The 11,237-nt window shown below is 35.6% G+C and overlaps 1 protein-coding gene across 1 annotated transcript; it reads left to right on the forward strand.

The window, feature by feature from the left end:
- The first annotated feature begins 398 nt into the window (after positions 1-398).
- Positions 399-5,515, forward strand: LOC130623197 (putative ubiquitin carboxyl-terminal hydrolase 50). Its single transcript, XM_057438679.1, has 2 exons — positions 399-657; positions 799-5,515. Exons 1-2 carry the CDS (start codon positions 399-401, stop codon positions 1,677-1,679), a joined length of 1,140 nt encoding a protein of 379 aa, XP_057294662.1. The 3' UTR covers positions 1,680-5,515.
- The last annotated feature ends 5,722 nt before the right edge of the window (positions 5,516-11,237 follow it).

Consider the following 11,237-nt stretch of genomic DNA (forward strand, 5'->3'; position numbering starts at 1 on the left):
CCTATGTAAAAAACCCTCTTGTAACGTGTCCCACATTTTAGGCGCTTGTAAATTAGCCCTTTCACAAGGTAGATTCACGTACCGCCACGATACTGTTCTATGTGTGTTAGTGACAGCCATTCAGAAGTTCTTATCCGATTATGAGCCAGCAAAACCGTCTAGATGTCATAAAATATCCTTTGTTCCAGCTGGTAAACGTCTTCCCACCAAAAGGCGTTCAAAAATTCAAGGTATCCTTCACCTGGCCTCTGATTGGAGATTATTGTCAGACTTAGATTCAACCTTAATAGTACCACCTTATCTTGCTGTAACGCAACTTCGTCCGGACATACTTTTAACTTCTGCCATGACCAAAACTGTAATTATCCTTTGAATTAACTTGCCCATGCGAAGAGAACATGGAGACTTGGAATGGAGTTAAGGTTGATAAATACTCGTCACTTTGTTCCGTCATGAGATTAAACAATTGGTCTGTGCATTTCTTTGCTGTTGAAGTAGGAGCTAAAGGATTTTGTTCCGAAACAGTTAGTCTGCCCCGTCGCCTCAGCTTTTCTAACATGTCTGTGCGTTCCACTCGGAAATCCCTTACTGAGTCATCTATGCGATCGTCGTTTTACATCTGGCTATCTCGAGATTCTTTGTCTTGGATTCATCCTGGTAGGGATCCACAGCATACCGCTCAATTGATACCAACTGTCTCAAAGAAATCATCCAAGTCACAAGCAACTTCGACCACTAGCTTTAAGGACACGAATCCCCAGGGAGTAACATAGAGCTCCACTACCTTGCCTGCACAAGAATCACTAGGCAGCAACAGCGGCTTGCTAAATTTGGGCAACACATGTTACATCAATTCCATCTTGCAATGTTTTTATGTGTTACCTGCAGTCGCCACAGCCATCTCTGCAAATGATTCCAATATGCCGATAGGTAAAAGTTTTGTAAGTATTCTACGCAAACTATCCTCCTCCAAGGTTCCAGTGAACACTTCTTCATTTCTAAATGCATTAAAAGGCCATGTTTCTAATGCAAGGGGTGCTGCTTTTAATCCGTTCTCTCAGCAACATGCCCTAGAGATTCTTGAGTATCTCATACCAGAGTTGTCCTTAGCCTTTCCTTTCTTTGGTAGATTATTCAACACTCGTGTGAAAATCTGCACTACTTGCAGCGCTTGCAATAATATTAGCACCTCTAAGCAAGTAAGTCCATTTCTTCAACTGCCCTTGACATTGACTGTACAATCTTCAATAGATAACTTTTTGGAGAGCGAAGAATTGTCAGGTGTCAACTCGTACTTCTGTCACTACTGCAATAGTTACCAAACTGCAACAGTTGAAAAAGAGGTCGCAGAGTGCAGTTCAATTTTGGTTCTGCAATTAAAGCGCTTTGCCTATAACAAAGGTCATGTGTCTAAGGTTTGTTCGCCTGTCACATCTTACCCGGGCACCGTTTCTATACCTATCACTGTAGACAGTGAAGTCTCCTGTCGCAAGCACTACAACTTAAGGGCTGTAATTAACCACTACGGAAATTTGTACAATGGCCATTACACTACTATTGCTTATAACCAAGTGCATGGTAAGTGGTTTTATTGCAACGACAGAGCAGTGGTCCCTTGCAAACAAAGCTTGCTTAATGGTGTACAACCTTACATCCTTTTCCTTAAAGAGGTTAGGTAAATTGCAGTCAGCACCACAACTTCCGGCTTATGTCAGCAAGGGGGTTTGACTATTCTTTTTTTCTTTTTTTTTTCTTTTTTTTTTGTAGTCTTTGGAGAGTGACGACTCCACTTACTACCCCAGTCAAAATAAAATCGAAAAACAAAAAAAATTACGCCAGCAAGGGGGTTTGACTGTACCAGGTCCTATCTTTGGAGAGTGACGACTCCACTTATTACCCCAGTCAAAAATAAAACAAAATCAAATAAAAATTAAGTTAGCAAGGGGGTTTGATCATAGTAGGTCTTGTCTTTGGAGAGTGACGACTCCACTTATTATACCAGGTAAAAAAAACAAAAAAAATATTGGCAGGGGGGTTTGATCACACATGATCTTGTCTTTGGAGAGTAACGACTCCACTTATTACATGAGTTAAAAACAAAGAGTAGCACAGTTGAACAGAAACTTTATTTACACCCACCGTCCCTGTAGACAAGATACTTCAGTGCAGCTTGCTGTATTGTAAACCTTTTATTGATGACAGTTGACAAAGAAACTTCATGTATCAATATTGGAGCTCTTAGGGTCTAGTAAATTTTTGCCAGCCTGATAGGGATGTATTATATCGAACGAAATTTGACTCGACCCTGCCATGATGATAAAATGAAATGAAATATATTTCCAGCCTAAAATAAAAAATAAGATACAAAATCTACCGTTAGAAAAATATCGTTCGTGACAATAAGAAAGCAAATAAATGTTACTTTACTACGGAGGCCAAGGAGTGCCAATCCGAATTTCTCGTTAAATCCGAGTTTCATGTTAAATCCGTATTTCAAAATTACAGAATCAACATTTCAAAGTTCAAATCCGCATTTCAATGATCAAATCCGGATTTCGAAGTTCAATTCCATATTTCAATGTTTAAATACATTTTTTATAGTATAAATCCGCATTTCAATGATCAAATCCGCATTTCAAATTTGCAATCTTCATTAAAGTTCAAATCCGCATTTCAAAGTTCAAATCCGCATTTCAAAGTTCAAATCCGCATTTCAAAGTTTAAATCCGCACTTCAAAGTTCACATTTTAAAATCGCTATATTATAATCATATGGCCTAATGGGGAAGGTGACTGTGAGATAATTCAGAAATGTTTTGCCATCATTGCGGAAAAGAATTAGGAAAGGATGACTTGTTTTGTGGTAGTTGTGGTACTATAAGGAAAGGAAATAATTGTATTGAGTCGTGTTCAGAACAGCAGCTTATAACAACATGTTTACAACGTGGAATCCCATACGAAGAAATTATTTAAATTTTGAAAAAGCAAAATTCTATCGTAATGAGTCTTCGCACATTTAAAAGACGTTTACAAAGTTGCGATTTAAGTAAATCTGATTACAGTAAATTCAATCAACCTAACAATCTCATTCATTCTGAGCTTCAGAAATCAGGTCCTTCGTCACAAATTGGTTATCGTAGTATATGGAATAAACTGAGGACAACGTATGGGTTAAATATTCCACGGGATACTTTAATGAACATACTTAGAGAGCTTGATCCGGATGGCTGTAAAAAAGGAAGTGTCGAAGATTAGACAGGCGAGTTTATCGTTCTGATGGACCTACTACTACATGGTATACGGACGGGTATGATAAACTAAAGCCGTACGGCTTCCTAATACATGGCTGTGTAGATGGGTTTTCCAGAAATAATTTGTGGTTAAGGGTAGTAAGGTCAAATAATGCTTCAGCTCTACTTGCAAGTCTATTCATTCAAGCAATTCAGACCTTAGAATATCGTCCTAAAAGCGTTCAAATCGACTGTGGTTTTGAGAACGCAAAATTAGCAGCTTTACAGTGTGCGCTAGCTGACAAATTAGAATTTCATAGCTATGGCTCATCTCATTCAAATCAACGAATTGAAAACTTTTGGAGTCATTTTTGAAGGGGCTACTTAAATTGGGTAATAAATTTTTTCAAAGAAATAGTATCAACTAGACGTCTCAAACTAGTCCATCATGTTTATACGGAATGTTTGCTTTGTGTTCTCGAAATCTCTGCAACAGGAACTAGACACAATGTCGGAGGAATGGAATAATCATCAAATTAGAGCATCGAAATTTGCTCAAGTTTCCGGAATTCCAGATCACCTCTTTAATTTCCCCGAAATAAATGGATTTGAAAGGATTTGAAAACCAAGGAATTAAAGTTGATTGCGAAGACATTAGGCATTTATTAGAAGAGGTTGACATACATAAAGAAGCATTAAATTTCGACGACCATTATTTGCATACTTCTCGCATTACAAAGGAAAATTTGTTATATCCATCAAAGAGTTGGCAAAATGCTTTACATATTTTTTTGTAATCATTGAACGCTGTGAATGTTAAGAAGATATTACCTTGTAACGATATACTGTTGTTGTTTAGGTGCATTCACTAGTGAAATTTGAACAAACCACTTTGGCTGTAAAAAGTAATTTGTTAGTGGGGTAGAAAATTAGAACATACTAAATTTTTTATTCCACTTGGAAATATTTTTTTCTTTATCGCAGTGTTTTTATCCTCTATCTATCTGTATATATATAAAAAAATAATAAAAATAAAAGTAAAGAATAAACTAATGTGAGATATGCCGTCATTTTTTTTAAAGTCCAAGGTAAACAATATTTACATTCACTTCTGAGCAAAAGATTAAAACTAGCTACTAGTTAGGGAAAAATTTAAACAAAACAAGCATAACAGAAACGAATTTTTTAATCTTAGTTAAAATTACGTTAACTACCATGATAACATATTTGTTTAGGCTCAATCCATATATAACCAAATAAAAAAGCACTATAAGTAAAAACTTACCCTATTAAAATATATCCAATATATAGATGACAAAAAGATTTGCAACAAAACAGAAAAAGAAAATAACATTTCAGTCCCTAAGATCTTCCAAAACCAAAGTCCATTGAAATTGCACCAATAATATTCTGCCATCTTTTTCTTCGCAATCTATGTGCGTGGGAAATGTGACATGTGTGTCCACTTCAGCTTCTCCAATGAATATTATGTTGTATAGGCAGCCAGGCTCGTTCCATTTTTTATTGAAGAAGGACACAAAATCAGCAAAACTATGCTCTTCGTACATGTATTGAAAGGTCGGTGTTACGACTGATCTTTGCTTACTGTAATGCTGAGTGGATTTTAATTAAAACATCCTCGTCTTTTAATATAGGGTTTTCTGTTTGTTCCTCTTCCATTCCTGTATTCAAATTTTGATTCTCATCTTCGGAATAAAATACTTTCTGTTCTCGTAATACATGCATTTACATGTTGCTCAATAGATGAAGCAGGGTGTTGTTTATTACAAACTGGGCATAACACTCCAGCTGTTTACTTCCATGCAAAAAATCTGAGAATATACTATCAATGTTATCTGAAATGTTGGGTAAAAGATCGTCAAACAGATTTTCATTACAAGTATCCACAGATGGTGATGCTTGTGTTGATTTAGTTGGCAACAATGGTTTATTTTCAATTGCGTCGACTACATTACTTATAGATGATAAACTTTGTTGAGCATCATTTACTTTATCATCATAGAAGGATGCAGCAAGGTGTAAATATAGATCAATTTTCGAAAATGGTTTTGCAAGTTCAGTTTTATACTTTTCCACGGTAAATAGGACAATGGATTCAGGAATAGTAATAACTTTTTTTTAGTCAGAATATAGCAGAACATAGGTATCTAAACCACAAAAAAATTGGTCATGGTTCGAATGTTTATTAACTGTTTCAGCCAGTACCTTACTAGCAGCAAATGATTTTAGTACTTTAACGGGCAGTCTGCTACCTCGTACAATTGCTAAACCATTGCTGGACTCAGAAATAATGCCAACATTATTAACAACATGCTCCTATTTGGCGTTTTTTATAGGAATTTTCTTTTTTTATCCTTCTTTGTGTTATCGCCATTGCTTGTTGTGCTTGTTTTTGGCATTTTTTGTTGGGAAAAAATTTCTCTTGCTTATTGTATTAAGTTGTTACTACCTTATATATAAATGGTTGGCAAATATACCAAAGCTCTAATTAGCATTGTCCTTTACTAACTCTTTTTGTCAGTTCGAATCTCTATCACTATCGCTGTTAGATAGTGATAGAGATTCGATATTTTGCGACCAATTCATTCACAACTGCATCAGTTTTACTTGCATTACGAGTATCTGCTTCCTTAATTAATGTACTTTCTGTTATAAAATCTTATGCCGCCACACGTTGAAATGGATGCTTTGTCGCTGCTGAGGGCTAAAAGGTTACTTAAAATTTTTATCAAAAAACTTAAAATTAGTTGGTGTTAAATCTGGAAACGACTCAATTGAAACGAACTAAAATGTAATGATTTATATTATTGTCCATTGTCCATTTGTTTTTGACGTAAGGAAGTAACAAATTTTATTCAGGTAAATTGCAAGAAGCTGCGATGCAAAGGTAATTTTTCTTTGACAACAGTCAAAGTGATTCTACCATTACTTATCTCCTTCAAAAAATATGTTTTGATGACATCCTCCAGAGACACTTATCCTCCAGAGCAGAAAATGTGACTGCCTGTTGCCTCAGAGTGACACAAAAGTTTGTCAACTGCTGCTTCTTGTCTCCATGTCTTGCGAACTAGCGTTCAGGCGTGATCGCAATAAACCTTTTCCGCTAGCTTTATTCCAAAATAAATTCAGCTGACATTTCCATTCAAGGTGACCTTTTATTTCTGCTCCCGCTAGTAAAACACATTGTTGGCAGAACCTTTTTCGTTGTCAAGCCCTTCAAACTTATTTTGGAAAAGTTGAAAGAATACAGACGCTTCTCTATATAGGTCTAAATTGAAGCAAATTGTTGCTGGTCACGATGTAGCTATGGTTTTGTGGCTAAAAACACTAACAATATTCCATTTTTCGCTCATAAACTCTTTAGTTTTTTTGTTAGCAAAAGCACCCATCCTTGCTTTGTTATCCAAGCAGAGATAAGTTAGTATACAATCTCCAACAGAGATAAACTGATTCAATGATAGAACTTTGTCAGTGGCCAACACTTCTCTAATATTCCTTCACCAATGGGATACATAGGTCGAATGATCCAATGTGTTGACCTCTTCAGCTGTTATGAACTGATCCAACTGCTCCGAATATTTCATCCATTTGTCACCTTTGGTCTTTTTCTGTACTCCGCAATACAGTTCTCCATAAGACCATCATGTGTAGACAGTCTTTGACAAAATCTTTAAAAAGTACAGGTGTATCACAAAATGTTGTGAAAATAAAGTAGCCTATTATTTTTTATATCCATTTGGTCAAAAAGGACCGGATACGTACGAAGAGTTGATGGTGTCAATGAAAGTGGCTGGTGTCTTGCGGAAGGCAGGGAATGCTTACTCGAAGGATCGCACCTCGTGTTTCCAGGTGTTTCTTTCCATACAGCCGAAATCTATAAGCTTTCCGGTAAACCCTCTAAAGGAGAGAATACAAAATTTCTCTAGTGAAACCTCTTTTTTTTTTATTAAACTCTCCGTCTTAAACGCTAAATTTAATTATACGCTCACCATCAGGGCTAACCAGCCACAATCTATATTTATCAAAATATGACTCATTCTTTCCTCTTCATCTTTACTTCCGTCAATATCTTCAGTTCTGCGATCTAAAAGCAAAAGACTTTGAAAGTTAAAGTGTGTACTTTTTATACATACGTAAAATAAAGTAGAGCCTGTTCTACCAACATTAAGCATATAAAATAAAAACTGTGCTATTTTTTCCCGATAAGATTAATTACTTTACAGAAAAAAATGCCTCAAGCACATATTTGTGAATACTAAAATATTGAATGGCTAAAATAATATAATGCTATAAATTTTTCTAATTAAAAAAGTTTTTACGGCTGAAATGATTTAACTATTTACCAATTTACCTACGGAATATTTTTTTGTGGAAAATTTACAAGAAGGACAAACCACCATTCTGATAAATATTTAATAGTTTCTTCTAAATAAAAATTGCCCAAATAATTTTTCCTTCGAAAGAAAATTCTGCTTAGTGTTAAGGTTAATAAAGTTATTAAATATAAAAATCCTGTCTAAATGTTACATGGAAAACATGTACAAAATAAATGTTGTATTTTTATTTATACACGTCAAGCTCCAATAAATGCCCAATCCTTAACCCTTTTTTATATTATAGAGGATATTGTCCAAGAACCACCACTGCCTGTTTAAAAAGAATGGATTTTCACCAACAAACTTGCTTATTCCACTGCAAATGATCTCAGTAAAATCAGTGTGAGGTCTTCTTTTGTATGGCTGGCAGATGAATCCAATGTTTAGTCAACTGACCCTTTAATGCAATTACCCAAAACCAAGCAGGCTTTGCCCAATGTTGAGACCAAGGGTGTTTCATCTCGCCAAAACGAGCCATATAAAAAGGTTAGCCAAAATAAAAATGACACTCAATCAATTAGTGTCTATAAAAACATCGTTTTTTTAAACAAAGGCAACACTTGTTACGCCAACGCTATTTTGCAAGTATTAATTACCATTCCAACACTCTGGTGCTAGAGTGGGTCAATCATTTCACTTCTCACCTATTACGAGGTCTATTTCGGTTAACATGGTGAAGCTAAAAGAATAGTTATAGGTCCAAGTTGGACAGTACTCAATTGTTATGTGTCACCAAACAGTTTCTTCTTGCCTTTTGCCTAGTGTACATAAAAGCACTTTTTTTTGCCTAGTGTACATAAAATTTTATCAAATTATTGCAGTCCAGATTTGTATTGACGTTTTAGGGTTATATTAATGTCGTTACTAACATCATTGTTCAAATAACAAGCTCATAAACATTGATTGAAAGCAAAAAATGTTTTTTTTTGCATAAGCGTCAGATGAAAAATAAATTCGTCCGATTTCATTAACATCTCTGCTTAACCTAATCTCTGACAGTGCACTTTTAAAAGTAATATTTTTGGTTTACTTGTTAATTGTAAATAGAAAGTAGGATTAGATTATTTCTTTAACTCCAGTGCGTCTTACTTCAAGAAGAAAGTAATTAGCATGACAGTGAATATCAACCCTTCATTTTTTAAACACGCAAAACAGCGTATGTTAACAAATCTCCAATTAACAAAGTTAATAATTTTCTTACTAGTTTTACTTTTCCTTTTTTTTTGCTAACGTTTTGCGAAAAACAATCTTTATCGCTGCTATCATCCGAATTCACAGGCAACATATGTTTGGCACCTTTGAAATTCGTCATTTTACCATTCCACATGGTCCTGTTTTCCTCTTCATATTTACTGCTTTCGCTGCATTACTTGTCGCACTACCTTTACTTGAACCATTTTAGCAGTAAATTCCTGATGAGAAATTGACTGTTTGGGAGCAGCCGAACAAACACGTTTGAGCAGCCCAGCACAGAGAAATATTTTTCTGTAAAGCCGAGCTTTAGTTTTCCCTTCCTCATTTGCCAATCATTTTAATTTGTTAATTAAACTGATTTCACTTTTGTAACTTTTAGCACTCTCTTCTGTTATGTGATGTACGCGAACAAGATAAACAACTAAATTAGTTTTCTCTTGAAAGCAGATTGGACACTTAAACACTTTTTGTTTTCGTTTTTGTGGCCCTAACGACTATTAGTTACGCTAGTTTCTAATATTAACTAAAACAAAGGTGAATTCCTTTCCTTTATTGCTTCAGGTAGATTTCCACTCCGAATTAACTGACACAATCTGTCTGCTACGTTCAAATCCTTTAATATTAAGTACTTTATAAATATTCTTAACAGATAAATAACATATCAGTAGCAAATAAAGCAAATGAAATAAAAATACAGATTTGATAAAGGAAATGGTTTTGTTATTACCTTTCTGGTAGTACTTTCTTGTCGTTTCACTCTTGTTTTCATTGGCGTCTTTGGAAACCGGTTATCCTGAAAAACATATGTAAAACATTTAAACATTGTGGTGTATTAGTGCTCTCGCGCTCTTTGTTGAAATGTCGTTACCCCTTGAAAGTTCCACGAGAGATCGCCGTTTTACATAATTTCCACATTTTTATTTCGCGCACCCTTGCCCTGCCTGTTAGAACGTAGTAAGAAAATTTGCTACGATGGGGTTATTACTATGATTATAACAAGTATTATAATATAGATTATTTTGTTAGTAACATGGAAAAACAGAAACATTGTAAATCTTTGATAAAATATCACCACAGTTTGGCGCCAAAAGAAATAGATAATGAGAACCTCTAAAATGACCTCAAATTGCTTTATTTTTAGGTGCGTGTTTTCCATTGCTAAGTACGAAAATAGCACAGCAATTTTTTAACAGAGATAAAAAAGAATATTACGTATACAACCAGCTTAGTTCCATTACAAAGCATCACGATCAGTGTAACATAGGAAAGAGCGTTGTCCGAATCTTGCTTTTCTTGGTTATTTAGTACCTTTGACAGTGTAACCCTTTGCGGTCTAATTGTAAACATGGTTAATCTGAGTCATAATTCACACAAGCAAAAGTTTTCAAAATCATATATAAAGATAGAGTCGATAAATGTAGATACAATTCGCAATTTTCTATGATAGTGAGTTTGTAATTAAAGTTAACAACAAGTGCGTATATGTAAAGACAAACTACCCGGGTAGATGTATTAATATGTCCTCCTTTTCAATGACATAATTTTACAAAACCTGTTAACGCTTCTGCCACCTACCTTTTACGCCAGTTTAGTAAGGTGCCCAATACTAACTTGGCCTTCAAGCTTGACAACCCTACTGTCCTTGGTCAAAATATCTACAGCCTGGTTCCATCAGGACAACCTCCTGTGTAAGGCTAAGTGTTGGAGCCTGTAACACATGGAAAGCTACAGCCAGAGTTACAAGTTCTGGCGCAGAGATCTGTAACCACTCCCGTTTATATTGTTAGCTCTGTCGGGTGTAGTATTGTTTGAGAAAATTATTTTCTCAAGGAATAGTTATTGGTCTATGTAGCACAGTACTCATGCTTGTAAGAAGCAAGAAAGTGTATTCAGCACCTTTTTCTGTGAGCCTAATCCCAGTTTTATTTACAACCACCGTCCCTGTAGACAAGATGTTTAGTGCAGCTTGCCGTATTGTAAACTTTATTCATTATTTGTGATGTCAATAGATTGCATGGATTAAAGAACATTTTGATGACAGAAGAGGATTCCAGGGCCTCCTGATGACCACTTAGTGGATCTCGGATTAGAGGTGCCCCGCCTGGAATCCTGACACCCCTTGGTTGAGCCTTTGGGGCGAAACCGTTTGGTGTCAAGTTTGGGAATGTGCAATCTGTGTGTGTGGTTTTTTTTGTGTCTAAATGAACTGTGTTGTGGGATCCGTCGTGGTACATCTGGCCTACGTTATCGTTATCGCCATAATATAGGTGCCCGCATTGCATTTATGTGCCTAAATGCGATGTCCCCTTAACTTGTGTTTAAAGTGTGTACTATTTTGTTTATGTGTGTTGTGGGGTCATGTGTATTCTGTGCGTCTTCGGTTGCGGGGACTAATTATACACACTCAATATCCACAC

Source organism: Hydractinia symbiolongicarpus, chromosome 13 (genome assembly GCF_029227915.1).
Source record: "Hydractinia symbiolongicarpus strain clone_291-10 chromosome 13, HSymV2.1, whole genome shotgun sequence".
NCBI classification, from domain to species: domain Eukaryota; kingdom Metazoa; phylum Cnidaria; class Hydrozoa; order Anthoathecata; family Hydractiniidae; genus Hydractinia; species Hydractinia symbiolongicarpus.

Excerpts from the sequence above, each read along its gene's own strand:
- LOC130623197 (XM_057438679.1), top strand. The coding sequence starts at position 399 with ATGGAGACTTGGAATGGAGTTAAGGTTGATAAATACTCGTCACTTTGT. Across the intron at positions 658-798 it reads TTTGTCTTGGATTCATCCTG|AATCACTAGGCAGCAACAGC; the intron begins GTAGGGATCCAC and ends TGCCTGCACAAG.